The 20196-nt window shown below is 44.3% G+C and overlaps 1 protein-coding gene and 1 long non-coding RNA gene across 2 annotated transcripts in view; both read left to right on the forward strand.

Annotated features, from left to right (window-relative positions):
• LOC131482735 (uncharacterized) overlaps positions 1–20196 on the forward strand; it is a 56848-nt gene that overhangs the window by 22154 nt on the left and 14498 nt on the right. The window contains exon 2 of the long non-coding RNA XR_009247254.1: positions 17492–17676. This is a non-coding gene — a long non-coding RNA (uncharacterized LOC131482735). The remainder of the gene's footprint in view (positions 1–17491; positions 17677–20196) is intronic.
• Positions 19080–19996, forward strand: LOC131482734 (nuclear cap-binding protein subunit 2-like). Its single transcript, XM_058678054.1, has one exon. It carries the CDS (start codon positions 19116–19118, stop codon positions 19584–19586), a length of 471 nt encoding a protein of 156 aa, XP_058534037.1. The 5' UTR covers positions 19080–19115; the 3' UTR covers positions 19587–19996.

Consider the following 20196-nt stretch of genomic DNA (forward strand, 5'->3'; position numbering starts at 1 on the left):
GTTGGTTTGGAATGTCCTGGGTTGTGACTGTTGGGAGTTGAGCCATACACTAGTCCCTTGTAATGGTCTCCTGATAACAAGCAAGTGAGTGGATTCAGTCAATGTGCTCTGGGGAGATGGACACTGATGTGACCCCACAACATTTCTGGTGGGGGTAGAGAGTGCACTTTACATGAGAGATTGAGAAGTACATGCAAGAACTAAGTCAGCATTTGGAGCCAGGTACCCCTTCAAAGTACATTAGCGGTGTCTATAAGGCCACCTTATCTTTGGGGAGGAGGTTGTATTTTGGAAATTTGTAGAAGAGTCCTCCATTCCTTCATACAATCTAGTGGTCTTGGTTGTTCTGGAGTCTGCATGGCCGGGGATCCAACCATAGTCCAACTCTGACATTCAGTATTCATCAGTGATGTGACTGGCAAACCAGTGATCTCAGTGTCTTGAAATCATAACACAGAGACATTGCTCCTACTCTTTTTTACCGTAAATCTCTAGTGATAGCAGACTGCTCTGAGCATTCAAGTATAGCTCCCATGCCAGTAAGGAAGAGGAAGCCCTTAGATCCATCACCTTCTAGGACCCTCTGCTCAACTAAATAGTGTTTATGAAAAATCATTTTTTCTCCAGGCTTTGACTCCTGAGTTTTAATTAGCAGGTCCTGTTGCCATGTCCACAGCACAGGGCAGGGCATTCCCAAGTACACATGACTTTGTTGTCAGTTTTTCAGCAAGCAGCGGCAATGACCTCACTCAGTGTGCTATGCTCACTTAATGTAGCAGTCATTTTCAGGCAATCAGATAGCTGTGGTATAACACACGTGCACTCAATGGACAGAGGTTTCCAAGTCCTATGACTCACATGGGTCTACCTGGCATCTGGCAGCAAAGAGATCAAAATTTGACCATGGTTTAGTAATTATTTTTGCCAAGAAGATGCCAATAGCCATCTTCAGTGAACAAATTCCTCAGAACTTGCCACAGGGATATGAACAAGAGATCACTTAGCTGTCCCTCTGTACGCTGAGGACATTGGCCCAGGACCCAACTGATATGGTCTAGCAGGCACAAGTCTGAAAGCTGCACTCCCAGCCTCCCCCACCTCCCCGCAACCTTGTAGAATTTTTCACCCACCCATGTGTCGGTTAGTGCATACCCATCATTACCTGGGACTTGGAGGGGGTGGGGCTGCGTGGTTACTGGCCACTCCCCTCTCAGGCCCTATAAAAGCTGAGGAGGAGCTTAACTTTTGGCCCTTTTGGGGTTGCTTTGGCACTTGGGCTTAGTCTCTTCATTTCCCCAGTCCTCAAACTCTCTTGTTTCCTTCAGGAAGACTTTAAGAACACAAGGTAGCAATCTCTTTCCCTTAAGAACAAAAGGTAGCCATTTCTCTCTCCCTTATCCCTTTTCTTTCTGACTCACTATCCAATTTAGTTTGTATTCCTCACCCTCTGAATAAACTTTATTACTTGTTTAAGCTGTGTTTAAAATGCTGTTTAAGTAAAAGGCAAGAACCTAGGAAATAAGTATTTGGCTCAAAACATAGACCATAGCACAATCCTTTGCCATAGATAATAAAGCTCTACATCTGCTCAAGTCTCTTATATAAAACTGGTTAGCCTTTACAAACCTCCTCCATATACCTTACATTATCTGCATTATGATGATTCCTAAGGTAGCATATGTACAGTGAAAAACTTGCTGGACTATATTGTTTAGGGAACAGTGGCCAGAAAAAGAAATCTGCATGGGTTTACTATTTTTCTACGAATATTTTCCATCTCAAAATGTTACGATCAGATGGAGAACTACTAGAAGTGGTTGATTCAACCAAATAAACTGGCATAGGCAAGGATCTTAGGGAAGGAAAGTGAGTTCCCTGGCCCACAGTCACTCACACAGAGTGGGCTCTGTCTAAAGACCAAGGTTAACCCTCCAACATCCTTCCACACAATCTACTCCATGGGAGTGACTGTGGGAACTAAGTTATTAGGGTAATTTGGGAATGATTGTGATTTATTCAGAGCTCCATAGTGAAAGACAAGTTATAAATGTATCTTCTTATTCCTCCACTTTTTTTTCCTGCTCAGATACAGTTCTTATTTTATGGATTCCAGTTTTACAGTGTACAACTCAAACATTTTGAGTGTGTTCAGATTGTCCAATGTAATCCAGTATTTCTTACCGTGAACCTTCTCTCCACCTGCCATGACTTGGTATCCTGAGGCCTGCTCTGATTTCAGTCTCTGTGGACTGTTTTGTTTTCCTGGACATTCCATAGAAATAGAGCCATACGCTATTTCATTTCTTTTGTGTGTTGGACTTCTTTCAGAAAACTATATGTAGAGCTCATCCATATTGTAGCGTGTGTCAACTCTGTATCTTGATTTAGATTTGTTTTTATCCTAAAGGCAGAACTATACAGAGACAGAGAGAGGGGCCTTCCATCTGCTAGTTCCCTCACCAAATGACCTCAATAGCTGGAGCTGAATCTATCCGAAGCCAGGAGCCATGAGCTTCTTCTGGGTCGCCTGGTCTCCCATGTCAGTACAGGGGCCAGAGGACTTGAGCCATCCTCTGTTGCTTTCCCAATCCATGGGCAGGGAGATGGATGGCAAGCAAAGTGACTGGGATACAAATCAGTGTCCACATCACAGGGAAAGGCTTAGCCTATTATGCCATGGTTCCTAGGGCGCACATTTTTTTTGTTTGTTTTTAGGATTTATTTTATTTGAGAGATGAAAGCAGAAGAGAGATGGATACTTCTATGCACTGGTCCACTATCCAGTTGATGGCAACGTCCAGGGCTGAGCCAGCTTGAAGCTAGGTTGAACTTTGGTTGGAGCCAGGTACTTCATCTAGTTTTCCCACGCAGGTGTCAGGGACCCACACATTCATACCATCCTCTCCTGCTTTTCCTATATCATTATCAGAGAGTTGGATCAGCAGAGGAACATCAGGGCCTCACAATGGCATCCATATGCAATGCCAATAAGAAAGTTTCACTCATTACGCCACAGCACCAGATCCAAAGCTTTGCCTATTTATGGCAGAATAATATCCAGTGAGTGTGTGAATGTAACATACTATTTTTTCCTTTATCTCTTTCACTGTGAACAATTCACCCATATACACTCATGCTCAGGTATCTGTATGAATGAATGATTCCTATTTCTTCTAAGTATATACCAAGAAGCAAAACTGCTGGACCACACAGTATCTCTTTTTACCTTTTTGCAAAAGGGGAAAATTCTGTCTGATCAGATTTGTACAAGTGGTGTGTAACATTTTCAATTTCTCAACGTAACGGCAGATGGATATAACGTTTTTGTTATATCCAGGATCCAGGAGCCTCCTCTGGGTCTCCCGTGTGGGTTCTGGGTCCCAAGGCTTTGGGCCGTCCTCGACTGTTTTCCCAGGCCACAAGCAGGGAGCTGGATGGGAAGTGGGGCTGCTGGGATTAGAACTGGCACTTTTATGTGATCCAGCTGCATGCAAGGTTAGGATTTTGGCCTGTAGGCTACTGCACCTGGCCCTTTCTTGCATTTTTAAAATAAGAATATGTTCATTTTAAAGGTAGAGTTACAGAAGGAGGCAGAAACAGAGAGAAGGAACTTCCATCTGCTGATTGAATCCCCAAATGGCTGCACTAGCTAAGTCTGAGCCATGCTAAAACCAGGAACTTGTAACTCCATTGAGTAAGCATACTCTGCTGTCCCAGGCACATTGTCACGGGACTGGACAGGAAGTGGAATAGTCTTGACTCAAACAAAATGCTTATGTGGATACTGATTTTGCAAGCAGTGACTTAAGCAGCTGTGCCACGTGTGGGTCCAAACTTCTTGCAGTTTTTAAAATTGAGTGATACAAGGCAGCATGAAAGAGAGCTCCTATCTGCTGGTTTTCTTATGGAATACATGCCAAGGCGACACAGGGCTGAAGTCGATTGCAGGAAAATCAATTGAGATTTCCAGTTTGGGTGGCAGGATCCCAACTGCTTGAGCCATCACTGCTGCTTTCATGGGTACAATTAGCAGGAACCGGCAACCAGGAGTTAGAGAAGTGAATCAGACATTCCAATTTGGGACATGGATGTCCTAGCCAGCAGGTTGATGGCTCAGCAAATACCCATCCTTGAATATCATGTGTAACATGTTAAAAAAAATTGGGGAGAGTTTTTAAAATTCGTGTATTTTTGTTTTCCCTCTCCCTCTCTGAAAATTATGGAGATCCTTTACAAATATGTGATATGCCTCATTTTGTCCCCCTGGCCTGCTAGTCTGTTTCTAAATGACTATTCATCAGATTATTAATCCTAATTGACCAGTAGGCAAGTGTTCTGTTTGTTCCTTGTCTATTCCAACCCCACTCTCAGCAGCTCTCTTATGGGGTGAGTTATGTTCTAGCCTCAGCCCTCAGTACCTGTATGTGACTTGATTTAGAAATAGGGTTTTTGCAGATAGTCAAAGAAGATAAGATCCTCACACACCAGGATGGGTGGGCCCCAGTCCGCTTGCTTTCACTTTTTTACTGGTAGGGGTTCACACAAAATAAGGCTCTGGAAGGACAGAGGCAGAGACTGGAGCAAAGTGGCTGCAACATGAGAAACCCAAGGACTTCCTCAAGCTGCCAGAAGCTGGCAGGTGGCTAAGTGAGTCTTTTAGATAGAGCAGGAGCAGCTGGCACTTGATGTCAGACTGTGCCTTCCAGAGCTGTGGGGAAAACCCCAAGTGTTTTGCTTTGAAGCCTTTCAGACTGTGTAGTACTTACAGGGTCCTTTGGAACAGACTGGTTCATCCAGTGGGTTTTCAGTTGTTCTCTTTTTAATTCCACAAGCTGTTACTAGGTTCTGTTTTTTTTTTTAAAGATTTATTGATTTTTATTGCAAAGTCAGCTATACAGAGAGGAGGAGAGACAGACAAGAAGATCTTCGGTTCGATGATTCACTCCCCAGGTGACCACAACGGCCGGAGTTGAGCTGATCCGAAACCAGGAGCTAGGAGCTCCTCCAGGTCTCCCACGCTGGTGAAGTGTTCCAAGGCTTTGGGCCATCCCTGACTGCCTTCCCAGGCCACAAACTAGGAGCTGGATGGGCAGTAGGGCTGCTGGAATTAGAACCGGTGCCTTTTGGGATTCCAGCATGTTCAAGGTGAGGACTTTAGCTGCTAGGCCACAATGCATATAATTTTTCATTTCTGTTGCTTTCTATTTGGCTGAACATAATTTTTAGGCTTCCAATTCTTTAAATGTAGTTTCCTAATTTGCATATATTTTGAGAACCTAAGGTCTTCGCCTGGTCTGGAATTCTTCAGGGACATTTACCTGGCTGCTGCTCTCTGTGTGAATCAGCCTGGGAGGGAACACCTGAAGAACGTCTCCAGGGTTGGTGATCTTGCTTTGGAGAAGTCACTGGCCAGCAAGCTGTGACCACAGGTGTGAAATGTCTGCCAGATGCTCCCTAAGGCTGATTGTCTAAGGTTTTCAGTAGGGAGTGGGCATTGGGTGTTGTGTTCTAGTCCATGTGTCTACACTACTATCCCATAAATAATCATTCTTGGTATGAGTAATTGTGTTTCTGAGAACAGCTCAGGCACCAGGAACCTTTCTTATCAGAAAGATACATTTTCTAGATACCAAGAGATACGTCAGAGCTTTCCAAAGCTCCTATAGACACTTCAGGACCCGGATATCCATGCATGCTTTTGTTGCTTGACTAGGAGATGTTACCAACAACTTCAAGTGTCCACAAAGTTGAATAGTTGCCTGTGATTATTTCTGACGCTTGTACAAGGGACAGTTGTAATTTTTCCTTGGACAAGCTCAAGGTCAGGCCAGATGCAGCCTAGCAAGATACAGCTCTAGGGAGAACCAGCAGACACTTGGAAGATGATCCTCCTCTGGGAATAAGGTTTTTGGGGAGTTTGAGCTGATTTGCCTCCTTGGCTGACAAATTGCTGGTTTTCTCCGTGAGCTTGTGTTGCAATTGTCTGTGTTCCTGTGGAGCCATAGAGCCTCAGGTCTACAAAGCAGAGGGAAACTGACCCCACACACTCTTTCCTGAGACTCAACTTTTCCTTCTTTCTCTCTTTTCCCTTTTCTTTTCTTTTCTTTTTCTAGGATATTTTCTTGGAAATATCCTAGAGCCATGATTGAATGTGTTCAGAAGTTTGTGATAGCCACAATTCAGTATAAATAGTATCATAATTATAAGTTCTCTGTTCATATCGTGAGCTCATATATGACACTCAATCTTAGGATGGAAGAGATTTTTTTAACAGAATTTTCTTTTTTTGCAGAGATTTATTTATTTTTATTAGTCAGATCTCCACACAGAATGAGAGACAGAGAGAAAGATCGTCTGTCCACTGGTTCACTCCCTAAGTGGCTGCAATGGCCGCAGCTAAGCTGTTCCGAAGCCAAGAGCCTGAAGCTTCCTCTGGGTCTCCTATGAGGGTGTAGGTCCCAAGGTCTGGGGTCATCCTACACTGCTCTTCCAGGCCACAAGCAGGGAGCTAGAAGGGAAGTGGAGCAGCTGGGACACCAACTGGCAACTGCATGGGATCAGGGTGCAGTCAAGGTGATGACATCAGCCTTTAACTGTCATGCTGCATCTTTTATTTATTTTGAAAGATTTACTTATTTTTATTGCAAAGTCATATATATAGAGAGGAAGATCTTTTGTCCATTGATTCCCTCCCAAAGCAGCTGCAATGGCCAGAGCTGAGACATTTCGAAGCCAGGAGCCCGAAGCCTCTTCCAGGTCTCCCACAAGGGTGCAGGAACTCAAGGCTTTGGGGGTATCCTCTATTGCTTTCCCAGGCCACAAGCATGGAGCTGGATGGGAAGTGGGGCTATCAGGGTTAGAACTGGTGCCCGTATGGGATCCCGGGGCACATTCAAGGTGAGGACATTTGCCTCTAGGCTACTGTGCTGGGCTCCACACTGCATCTTAATCCCTGGCTTCTCTACACCTTACAAGGTTAAGTTTGCGTATTGGCTAGAAACTGATGTATGTCTTCCTCCCACGTGGAACCAATTAAGACTGTTACATGCACAAGTTGTGACAGAGCTGAGACATCCATTTGTACTTTACTGTGCTTGTTTAAAATATCCTCTCAGAGAAAGTTAGAACTGAGTTACGTAATATCAGATACTTTTTATCCGTGCACTCTTTGTCAAATAATATGTTTGACAAAGAATGTAATTTTGGGGAAGCAAGCTAGAAATATTCTGAGATTCCTACATAGTCCATAATAATTTAACCCACTGAAAATCCATATTGGATATTTAATAATTTTTGTGACATCTCTCAAGTCCCCTGTATAGAAGTAATGAACTCACAGATAATTTTTGTTATTAACCATAGACTACAATAAAAATGTGTGATGGGATTTGTGTCTGTGTTGTGTGTGGAGGAGACAGGGGGCGGTCTTAATGCTGTGCTCATGGATGGACACATGAGCCTCCAAATACACTGTGTGGCTTTGGAGTGACTCCCTGCCCGCCCTGAACTATGTTTTCATACCTATGTGAATCCTTTAGTTTTCTAGGTTTGCTACTTCCTGTAGCAAATCATGCACTGCATAGGATTTGGAGTCCATTTTGCTTGTAAAGCATTTTTGAACTACTTCCATGATACATACAACAATGATTTTCAATATTGCGTAGTCCTCCACTCTAGACACACCACACTTGATTTTGTTTATCTTTTTCTGGATACTTGAGGGTTTTTTTTGTTTGTTTTTATATATTTATTTGAAAATCAGTAACAAAAGGAGTGTGAGAGAGAAGTAAAGAGATTATCTATTTGCTAGTTCATTCTCCAATTGGCTGCAACAGCTAAGGCTAGGCCAGGTCAAAACCAGGAGGCTGGAAACCATCCTGGCCTCCCACATGAGTGGCGGAGGTCCAAGTACTTGCATAGCCATCCACTGCTTTGTCAGGTGGATTAGCAGTGAGCTGCATCGGAAGAGTAGCTGGCAACAAGGGGCAATTGCTCCATCGCGCCACAATATTGTCCCTATATTTTATGTCTTAGGAATATTTGTGCAAAGCATCACATAAAACCATTTGGGAAATATGTTTTATTTCTCTTGGGAAAATCCCTAGGGATGGAATTTCTTGATCAAATAGCAGAAATATTTCCAGTTTTCAGAAACTGAAGAATTTTTTTCTTACAATTTTAGCAATTCTTGAGATTTTGCCACATTCATTCCATATGTAGACATGAAAAATATACATTCCTTTTTCTTAAAAAGAGTGAAATTAATATTAGAGAAATGGTATGTTGTCATTAATATGTCTAGGTGAAGACAATACAAATACATGCCAAATATTGTGACATTCACACAACCTTTAGGCTCTGTATATCAGTTTCCATAACAAAAGAGAAAATGTGGGATTAACCTGCCTTATTTCATTTCACATGATGATCCTGTGATTGGATAACAATGCAGCGTGTCCCCAGTCCTGCATCTCTTCTCCTTTTCTTTCAACCCAACAATGCTCAGTCTTTGATCGTCTTCCTTGCTTTCTCAAAGGAGTCTATCAGCCTTGGGCATCTCTTGAGAGTGCATGAGTACAGCAGCTAGATGCTGGGTCCAGAACTGTAGTTTCCAGAACTGTATTTACTCTAGTTTCCAGAACTGTATTTACTCTTAGTTTGAAGAAATACTGCAGAGTGTGATTATGTGAAAATTGACCCAAATAGATGTTCACCCTTGTGCAGATTTTTCATCAGCTTTAAAAGTGTGTGTGTGGTGTGTGTGTATGTGTGTGTGTGTGTGTGTGTTGCTCTGCACAGGAATGGGGAACCTTTTTTTCTGCCAAGAGCCACTTGAGTAATTATTACATCATTCATGGGCCACAAAACATTATCAAGCTAAAATTTAGCTACCTTCTTACAGAATGTTGAGTTGTGTGCGTTTACCTTATCAGAGTCGGACAAAATGATTTTGCTTTTCATGGCCCACAGGCCAGTTGTTCTTTACTCCTGCTCTGTGAAATCCGTTCATCAGTCTAACACAATGCTAGTAAAAACTGATGCATATACAGCATGCTGCACTGACAGGATACTGAAAACATATTGGAAACACATGTGCTCATGATGGGCACACATCACGTATGTCTCTGTATAAAGCAGACAGATAGCATTTGAATAATAAACCAGAATGTGACGTAGCAACTCTACTCCTAGTGATCTGAAGAATATTCGAAACTCCATGGAAGTGGAATAAAACGGTAATGATAAAACATATGATCCTTTCAATAGGCTGCATCCAGCGGAAGACAAAGTGATAAATACCAGCTTTTGGCCCTTTTCTAAACAACCGAGGATCCCGAGAACTCAACTCCATTCATGCAGTCTATAGGTAAGGTAGGCACTCTAAAGATACTTTGGGGAGTGTTGGTGTTGTGTCACAGTGGTTTAAACCACTCCTCCTGAGGCTGCCATCTCAGCTCAGAAAGATGACTCTTGAGTGCTGGATACTAAGCACCTCACCCAGCTAATCCTGGAAAAACAGTACATGAGGATTCAAATATTGTGTCACTGAAAAATCCACGTGGGAGAGCAAGCTAGAATTCTTTGCTCCTGGATTAAGCCTTACTCACCCTTGCCTGATGCAGCCATTTTAGGAGTGCATGGCTAAACAAAAACATCCCTCCCTATCTCTGTCTTTAGTTTAGAAAGATAACTGAAGGGGCAGATACTGGTACAGAAGCTGACAGGATGAGGCTTTGGACATGGGCACACTTCTCAGAAACCCAGATGCTAATCTGAGCTCCATTTCTGATAAAGTTTCTAACATACATCATAGGAAACAGCAGGCTAGAGTGTGAGGAATTGCATTCCTGTTATCTCAAGGGAGACTCAGCTTGAGTCCCTGGTTCCTGACTACCCTGACCTACTGCTGCCACCTGACACTAGCCTGGCCTACCCCTGACTTCTGATTCTAGTCTGTCCTACCCTGACTTCTGACTCTTACCTGGCCTACTCATGACTCCTGTTTCCTGACTCTAGCCTTGACTACACCTGCCTTTTGATTTGACTGGGCTACCCCATACTCCTGACCTATACCCCATATTCTAACCTGGCTTATGCCTGACCCCTCGCTCTTGAACACTAGCCTGGCTAATCCCTGCCTCCTGATTCTAGCTGGCCAATCCCTGCCTGGAGTTTCTACCCTGGTCTATCCTTTATTTCTGACTCTAGGCTGGCCTACCCTTGGCTCCTGACCCTAGCCTGACCTTTGCCTGGTGCCTGGTTCCTGACACTAGCCTAGTCAAACCCCACCTCCTGACTCTAGCCTGACCTACCCCTGACTCCTGGCTGCTGACTCTAGCCTGGCCTACCTCTGGCTTCTGCAGACATTTGCGGATTGGATCAACAAATGGGAGATCTCAGTCTATAACACTTTAGTACAATATATAAATTGAATTTAAGGGGATGTGCAGTAGCTTCGAAATGGAGACTATCATATCTAGTAACATGTCATTTAACTTTTGTAAATTTCTATTTTTCTTTCTATTGTTGATTTTGTATCATGACTTTTCATTTAAGGGGATGTACAGTAGCTGTGAAATGGAGACTAACATCCAGATGTGAGGATGCAGTGTGGTATGCATTTCTGTTTCCAGGCAAAGATGGACTTACAATGAAACTGTTTACTATATCTTGACAATAGGATGCTGGACTCTCTGCCATTGTCCATGCCCGCAATGATGGACATATGACTGAGTATGAAGAACTATATGTTAGTAATGATATAGAGGAACTAGGTGGGGGGAGGGAATTGGGGAGGGGATAAGGGAATATGGAGCTGTATCATAAAATGATAGCAATAACACTAAAATGTATATTTAAAAAAGTCAGAGTGAAGCATGCACATTCTGTATAAGATGCACAGATTACTGAATAAAAGGCTTTCATGCTGTTGACCTTGAAAAAAAAAGATTATTAAAAGCCATAGAGTCCTCTACGGTGTTACGTTATGATTTTTAATTTCTTACGCACTGTCTATGTTTAGTGAAAGCAATGGCAGAAGCAGTGCATACCGTTGGAGAAGGATTCTCTGTTAGAGATTTACAGTTATTTCCTTTGCTTAAACTCCTTTCCTTGACTCTTCACGCTAAATGATCTCAAAACGATCTCATTTCAGATGAATGTTATCCTTCCTTGGCCCTCCTCCTCATCGAGCATCCAGACGCCTTGAACCTCTGCTACCATGGCCTTGCTGCCTGCCTGGGCCACTTCTGCATCGTCGTAGTCATCACTCTGACTTTACTTTCCATTAGGAAAAAAATTTTATTTTTAAGAGAAATGCTTCAGTATTGCAACTTCCCTTCTTGAGACTTTACAGGAAAGATCTGTCAATGTCTGTAGCTAGCTGGGGTGCAACATGTTTGGCACTCAGTGAGTATAACATTTGCTCCACTGTAATTTTCCAAGTCAGAATTGGGTAAGCTAAGTAGGAGTCATATGTCCATGGTGTTGGCTTTTGTTTTTGTTGTAAATCTCCAGTCCTCTTCCATAACAGAATAAATAAAAAAAACTTTGTTTCTCTCTCTTCTTAAAAAGATTATTTATTTATTTATTTATTTATTTATTTATTTATTTATTTTGGAAAGGCAGATTTACAGGGAGAACAGAGAAGTGTGACTGGTAAATTAATGTTCATTTTCTACCACTTCCTGCTGGAATCACAGGAACATTTTTCTCCGATCATCCTGGGAAAATGACAAGGTTACTGGAGGTGAAGTTCTTGCAAGCATGTCGGTTACAGGAGAACACTCTTGCTTAGGGGGCCCTTGGCACAGTGGTCATATTTCTGATTGAAATGCCCACCTCCCTACCAGAGTGCCTGGTGAGAATCGCAGTTCCTCTACTTGCCATTAGACTTTCTGTTGTGGCACACCTGGGAGGCTGCAGGTGCTGGCTCAAGAACAAGTCCCTACTGGCCACATAGAGGATGCACACTGAATCCTAAGCTCCACTCTTCACCTCTGGTTAACCTTTGCTGCTGCAAGATCTGGGGAATGAACCAGAGGAAGGACATTCTTCCTTTATTCTTTTTTTGTTTTTAAAGATTTATTCATTTTATTACAGCCAGATATACACAGAGGAGGAGAGACAGAGAGGAAGATCTTCCGTCCGATGATTCACTCCCCAAGTGAGCCGCAACGGGCCGATGCGCGCCGATCCGAAGCCAGGAACCTGGAACCTCTTCCAGGTCTCCCACGCGGGTGCAGTGTCCCAATGCATTGGGCCGTCCTCAACTGCTTTCCCAGGCCATAAGCAGGGAGCTGGATGGGAAGTGGAGCTGCCGGGATTAGAACTGGCGCCCATATGGGATCCCGGGGCGTTCAAGGCGAGGACTTTGGCCGCTAGGCCACGCCGCCAGGCCCTCTTCCTTTATTCTTATGTGTCTCTTCCATTCCAGTCTGTCTCTCTCTTATGTAAAATGAAAATTAAAAAATTCAAAATTGCAAGCTCATAACTAAAACAGCAGCAACAACAAAATATCCCCTTTCAGAGTTTTTTCATTATTGAGCTGTTGGTGGTGAGCTTCCAGCAATTCACAGATTTTGGCTTGAATTTTCCCACCCACATTGTATCTCCAGCAGAAGCTTCTCAGTTAAGGCTTTGATTTTCTACATCTACTTATCATGCCAATGTTAGTGTTTTTCCTCACAAGCTGTTTTCTGACTCATCACAGAAGAGTTTCTGAGCCCTCTGATGTAGCCTGGTGGCTAAAGTCCTCACAGTGCATGCGTCGGGATGCCACGTGGGCACTTATTCGTATCACAGCTGCTCCAGTGTCCATTCAACTCCCTGCTTGTGGCCTGCAAAGACAGTCAAACACGGCCCAAAGCCTTGGGACCCTGCACCCTTGTTGGAGACCCAGAAGAAGCTCCTGGCCTTGTCTTTGGATCGGCTCAGCTCCGGCCACTGTGGCCACTTGGGAAGTGAACCAGTGGATGGAAGATCTTTCTGTCTGTCTCTCCTTTTCTCTCTAAGTCTGTCTTACCAATGAAAACAAATAAACCTTTATATAAAAAAAGAATTATTGATGTCTTTTCGATTTTGCCTCCTCCCTTGTCATAAGCTTAGCAGTGCTAACCACCATGTTTTATGTACATTGGTTCACAAACTGGAAATTAATGTCATTTTTCTAAGATTTATTAAGCTAGAAGCTTCCTCCAGGTCTCCCACACGGGTGCAGGACCCCAAGGGCTTTGGGCCATCCTCGACTGCTTTCCCAGGTCACAAGCAGGGAGCTGGATGGGAAGTGGAGCTGCCGGGATTAGAACCGGTGCCCATATGGGATCCCAGCATGTTCAAGGCAAGGACTTAGACTGCTAGGCCACAGTGCCGGGCCCAGTGTCATTTATTTTTATAATGGTAAATCTACCTATAAATATTACCTATAAATAGTCTTACCAACCATTTTCCTGAAAAAAAATGGAGATGTATTGTGGAGGTCTGCTCCTTTTGCCAAGTAGGGCACACTGTGGTGTAGAGTAAAGCTGCCATCCTGTGGTTCGTGCATCCTACATGAGTGCCTTTCAAAACCCAGCTGCTCCACTCCTGATCCGGCTCCCTGATGAAGAGCCTTGGAAAGCAGCACAAGATGGCCCAAATGCTTGGGTCCCTGCACACATGTGGGAAACCCAGAAGTGCCTGTCTTCTGGCTTCAGCCTGGCCCAACCCTGGCCACTGTGGTCATTTGGGAAGACAGGGGGCCACAGTAAATTACAATCCAAAGAAGTGAGGGCATACCCACGAATTAGTCTTGAGTGGTAGTGCAGGGTGGGAAGGCAGATGAAGAATACTCAGTGGAACTAGCAGGGGGCCACGAGAGGAGAGAAGAGGCAAGGAAGAGGATTTTTGGCATCACCCCTTGCACATGCATTTTGCCTGCTCCTCTGCTCTCTCTGCCTGGCTGTTGCTGGGCACTGGATTTGTACCAGACACTAGGGCAGTGCCCACAGCAGCCAGCAGCTTGCGGAGAAATCTGCTGGCTGCTGTGGTTATGAGAGGCTTACACTGCACAGACTAACATGCTTTTGATACCAGTGGCATTGTGTCTGCCCAGATCTGCCCCTGGTGTCTCTGTTAGCTGCTGTTAGCGATGGTGCCAACACATTGCTGGGTTTGTTATCTGAGCTACAGGATGTCTTCATTGGTTTGTTGTGATTGTAAGGCCTACAGATGGATGTTAATGCTGTCAGGTTGGAATGTATGACCATGCTTTGGTAGAGAATTCTCTGGTCTTGGGAAAAATCTTGGGGTACTTTCACGATGACTTGCCTATTGTTTAGAATTATGGGTTGGTGCCAAGACTAGATACCAAAGGAACCCTGTAGGCATCTGGGCTCTTCTAACTGGTCTTCATCATACCCCTACAAATAAGGTAAGTAGTGAGGGGAAAAAGTTTGTCCAAGGAATTGCTGTAAAAGCAACAGGATCAAGTGGAACGCTCCTAGAGACAGCCAAGATGGGAGCCATTAGTAAACTTTGGAAATGAGCTTGGCCAAAGGCAAGTCATAAATGGAGCAGAGTAGACTGTGCTGCGAACATGCTGACGAGGGCACACTCAGGACCCGTGCTAAGAAAACATCATGTCAAAGGTTACTGGAGCAGAGACATATACACAAATGGAATTGAGGAAGCCTTGCTTCTTTCTGTTCTGCTGAGGGTGCTTAATTTTAGCATGACACGTTTCTTGCCATACAATGGTTCCTTTTCTTCTTTGCCAGGGCTCAGAGCTGTCAGGGACCCATACAGGACCTGGTTCCTGCTCAGAAACTGGGGAACTGCTGGGGAGTAGGGCTCCTGGCTGGGCTTTGGGATCACCCTGTGTGTCTTCCCACCCTCACCCTGTGCTGGAATCCCTGAGATGAGAAGTGCAGGTAGTTCGCTGAGCCTGCTGGATTGGCCACCGAGGTGCGGAGTGCACTGAGAGGCTCACCAGCATTTGCCCATTTGCCTTTATTCCATTCCTCCTGGGGCAATCTTACTCACACTCCTTCTAGAACTTGTTATGACTCTTGTGGCTGCTCTCTTTGTGTATCCGAGGTCCTGGGGGCATCCAGTTTTTCTTGGGGGGTTTGTCCTTGTTTTCCAGCTTTTCTGGGATTTATTCCATAGATCCCTATCCTTGCAAGCCTATGTAGCGTTCTTTCCAGTCCAATAAGATATTTTAATTATCATAAAATCAATAAATTAAGTAAGAATGTGTTTTAAAATTTTTATTTTTCATGACACAATTTCATAGATTCAGGGATTTCCCCTTCCTCCCTCCCCATCACCCCTCTCCCCTACTGCTTTCCCCTATATTATAGCAGTAGTACAGTCCTTCAGCAGCAGTTACAAGTCCATTATTCTATTGAAGTGTATCATGACATTGTAGGTATAGGTGATTGTAGAAAGTCTGGCACCCTGTTATCAACATATATTTAACGGTTTAATTAGGAATCCATCTTTTATTTAGGAGTAGAGAGGCATAGTGCAATATATCTTCATCTTTCGATGTGATAGTCTCCGTTATGCAACTCCTCTAGATGTATATGCATATATACATGTTTACATGTCTATCTATTAACCTTGCATTTTGCATCAGATTGCCTTATATCAGAGAGAATGTATGGCATTTGTCCTTTCATTAAGTACGATGTTCATACATGGCTACATGTCCTGATATGTCACCCTGAACATCACAGACACTCCTAATTACTATGTGTCCATTGAAAGGAAAGTATTGTATCTGAAATAAAATTTATCCCTCCAGTAAAAGTTACCAAATTTGTGTTAGCATTTTTTTAAAGTTGCATAAAAAATAGAAGCTCTGTATGATGAGAGCAAAATAAAAATTTAAATGAATTAAAAAACATGTTTGGCCGTGATGTAGCATTATACTGGAGACACTAGCCAATGGGACTACACATGGGATTCAGAGAAGCATAGGGCAAGAGGACAAGGCGAAGAGTAGCTAAGTAGCCTGCCTCCCTTCCCTGGTGTTCCAGGTCCCAGTTCTCCCTGCTTCCAGCTCCCTCAGTCTTGTGGCTTTTGTAGATACCCAGCTCCAAACTAGTGCCACACTCACCTAGTCCGGATGAGCCAAGAACCAGTTCTGTTTCAGGACTTGTGGAAAACATTGGTGGTGCTGAAAGTTTCATAGAAAGTGTAGGTGCGGATGAAAAATGGGCCAGGAGCCAGAAGGTAGCCAACAGCAGCAGCATGAGCAAATATGGGAAAGCTACCGACAGCCCCAGGCTCATCCGGAACAGGCTTAGCTGCAGCATCTGGCAGGACTGGAGAACTGAGGGGCAGTGGAGCAGGGCAGGGAAAGAGAGAGCTTGGACCAGGGCAGGGAGAGTGCACAGACACTCACTAACAGATAGATTAGACTAAGAAGGGAGACCCAGTAAGTTTCAGAAGATGAGATAGAGTGCAAGCAGTGGGAGACAGAAGTAGATGGAGATAGACTTAATCCCTACAGGCCTCTTTGCCTGGGTGACTGGCAGCTGAAAGCAGAGATACCAATTCAGGATATGGATCTTTGGCAGAGGAACTGGGTACAAAAGTGGTTTTTGGGCAACATGTTCACAAGTAATCCAGCTCTCTACAGCTATGGAACAAGAGGAAAAAGCATGAACATGAGGTCAGGTGCCAAGTGGCAAGACCGAATTGAATCTGGTCTTAGAACATCTCCCAGGCTCCACAGCAAGTGTGGGCTGGGAGCATGTGAGGAACACAGAGGCTCAGAGACAGGAACTCTGGTCCTTCCCTCCTCCTCCACACCCCCCGCCTGGCAGGAGTTCAAGTGCTGCTCAGGGTTTGTCTGGAGACCAGGCTTCTAGGAACAGGAACAAAGCATCCAGACTTGCAGGGCTTACTTGGGGGTTGGATTCTGGAGATAAAATCTTCCAGTTGGAAGAGCACACTTGGATGGTGGCCCAGCGTAAAGATTAATGGTCAGCAGAGGGAGGGAGGGAAGGAGGCTTCAAGTGCAATGCTAGGAGTAGTTGTGCACATATAGGATCAAAGGCAGGGGCTGTACACGGTATTGTCTTTCAAACCTGTCTTGCTCTAAGCATGAGCAGTATTCCCAGGGCTCAATGTTCCCATCTGGAAAGTGGGGTCCTGGGTGAGGGCTTCAAAGGGGAGCAGAGGTGGAGTGCATAGAATAGGGAGCACAAAATGGGGAGAAGAATAAAGGGGGGACTGCTGCTACTCTAAGTTGCTTTTCATGTGCCCATTCTATACCCTATGCAAAAGACTGCAGAGCAAGACCTACCGTGTGTGGAGAACTCTCCATAAAGTCCTCATCCACTGGATGAAGCACATCTATGCTGTGTCAGATGCTTTCCAGGAAGTTTCCTGTATGCAGGGTATTCTGCAACGTGCAGGCTGTATGCTGAGTGTTCTAACCTGTGCCTTCTGCATGCTGAGAACTATTCATAAAGTGGGCCTTCTCTATGCTACCTTCCAGGCACTTTGGATAAAGCCCATCTACTCCTGCCCAAGGTAGCATTTCCTGGATACCACTGACTCCATGGACTCCCTGTGGAAATACTATGTGCCTGGGATGGATAGACAGCCTTAATCAGGACGATTGACCTCCGCCAACAGCCTTAGTTCATCTTCTGCTGCTAGTAACTCAATTGCATAGACTTGGTAAGTTATAAATAAAGGAGGCTTATTTGGGCTGGTGATAATGGTCTAAGGTTGAAGTGCTCACATCTGGCGATGGTCCTCCTACTATGAGAATATAGGAGAGACAGAAAATGACATGCGAAGAAGAGGGAGTGTGTGGGTGATGGTTCTGATCTCTCTTTCTTTGCTTAGAAGTCACCAGTTTTCTCTGAATTGATGACCTCTTCCACTGCTACTCACATCCCAAAGTCTGCATCTTCAAATATCTGAGTCATTTCATCCCTTCTAGTACCTCATCAGAGGAAATTTTGGATAGAGACAGGCATACCATAGTTACAGCATATCATTGGATCTGTTTCCAGTTCTTTGTATTAAGCATTTTTTCCTTGTTTTGGATGAGCCATCAGGCTAGAAGAATGCTGAGGTAATTGTCCTAGAGTCAGAGAGCAGGTGGAGGCAGATGTAAACCCAGGTGGAGGCAGATGTAAACCCAGAGAACAAGTCTCATGCTTGTGTGTTTGATCAGGCAGCCACACTCATTCTCGCCTCTAGGTTGGTTTTACAGGACCACTGCCTCTGTAATTATGCAGTGATGCATATAAGATGCAGTGTGTGGAGTGAGGGCATGGTTATGTCATCGCGGGACTTCCTCGCACATCATCATGAGCCCCCTTTTGCAGAAGAATAACTGATCCCTTGGAAGAGAGAAGCGTCATGTTTCAACCTCTGATCAGCCCTGATTAGGTCAGTTTGATAGAACGGATGACGGGAAACACTATCAGGAAGAAAGAGAAGCTTGTAGTTATGAGCTGCAAGCCTCAGTTATTCAAAGTACAATGCACAAACCCGCTCATTGCTATCATCAGAGACTTGAAGGACCAGAAATTTTCCACCTGGAAACCTGTATGCAGACCACAAGGAATGTGTATATATCCATCTGACTTAGAGACACCTTGCTTTAGCATTCCAAAACCCAGGCTCCCATGGATGCTAGAGAGACTCCTGGCTTTTACAATTCTCTTCCAGTCATTAAGAAGGAGAAATCTCCACATCTCCCGGGACTGCCACACCACAATACGTTTGCTGAGCATGTCCTCTGCACAAGCAGTCATGTCTAAGGGACCTGCAGTTGGCATTAACCTTGGCACCCCCTATTCTTGCATGGGTGTCTTTTGGCACTGGAGAATGGAAATAATTGCTAATGATCAGGGCAACCAAACCACCACAAGCTATGTTGACTTTACTGATGTGGAATGACTGATCAGTGATGCCACACAAGTTCAAGTTGCAGTGAAACCCACCAACATGTTTTTGATGCCAAATGACTGATTGGACATAGACTCAATGATGCTGTTGTCCACTCTGACCCAAAGCACTGGCCTTCCATGGTGGCAGAAGATGCTGGCAGGCCCGGTGCTTGGTCTCCACCATCTGCGCATCCATGTGCGGCTCTGGGAGCGATGTCGGGCGGCCTCCTCAAGGCGCTGTGCAGCGACTCCTACGTGGAGCTGAGCCAGTACCGGGACCAGCACTTCCGGGGTGATAATGAAGAACAAGAAAAATTACTGAAGAAAAGCTGTGCACTATATGTTGGGAATCTTTCCTTTTATACAACTGAAGAACAAATCTATGAACTTTTCAGTAAAAGTGGTGACATAAACAAAATTATTATGGGTCTGGATAAAGTGAAGGAGACAGCATGTGGATTTTGTTTTGTGGAATATTATTCAAGAGCAGATGCAGAAAATGCCATGCGGTACATCAACGGGACTCGTCTGGATGACCGGATCATTCGCACAGACTGGGATGCAGGCTTTAAAGAGGGCAGGCAGTACAGACGCGGACGCTCTGGGGGCCAGGTACGAGATGAGTATCGGCAGGACTATGATGCTGGGAGAGGAGGATATGGAAAACTGGCACAAAACCAGTGAGCAGTAAGAGCCCCATCAGTGAGAAACTCTTGCGTGCTGAAGAATGCTACCTAAGGTCTGCGAGTCGGCTGGTGTTGGGAAACTTCCATCAGTGTCTGCGCAGCTTCAAGCCCCTTGGCGTCCCTCTGAAAATTATTGAAGGACAATCCTGAAGAATACCTTTAATTTGTCTTCAAATCTTGACCATATGTCAGGTTACCAGAACGATTTTCTGTTAACCAGGTCAGAAACTGTGTTCCTTAGCAAGAGAGTTAATCTTTAATGTTGATTAATCTGTCAGCCAAAACACCACACTTTTAGGTAGACTGGAAAATTAAAGTGTTGGTTTTATTATGTTTCCATCAAAGCAGGTTCACTATTCATGTTGGGGCCTAGAATGATTGCCTTTTATTGTTAAGTCTGCATGTTTAATAAATGAATTAAAAAAAAAAGATGCTGGCAGGCCCAAGGACCAAGTAGAATACAAGGGCGAGACAAAATGTTTCTACTTTGGGAAGGTATCCTCCATGGTTCTGACCAAGATGAAGGAAATTGCAGAAGTCCAGCTTGGTAAGACTGTGGTCACAGTGCCAGTGTACTTCAATGACTCAAGCAACCAAAAAAGCTGGAT

This window comes from Ochotona princeps, chromosome 20 (genome assembly GCF_030435755.1).
Source record: "Ochotona princeps isolate mOchPri1 chromosome 20, mOchPri1.hap1, whole genome shotgun sequence".
Lineage (NCBI taxonomy): Eukaryota > Metazoa > Chordata > Mammalia > Lagomorpha > Ochotonidae > Ochotona > Ochotona princeps.

Coding starts and splice junctions, on each gene's coding strand:
- LOC131482734 (XM_058678054.1), top strand. CDS start 19,116: ATGTCGGGCGGCCTCCTCAAGGCGCTGTGCAGCGACTCCTACGTGGAG.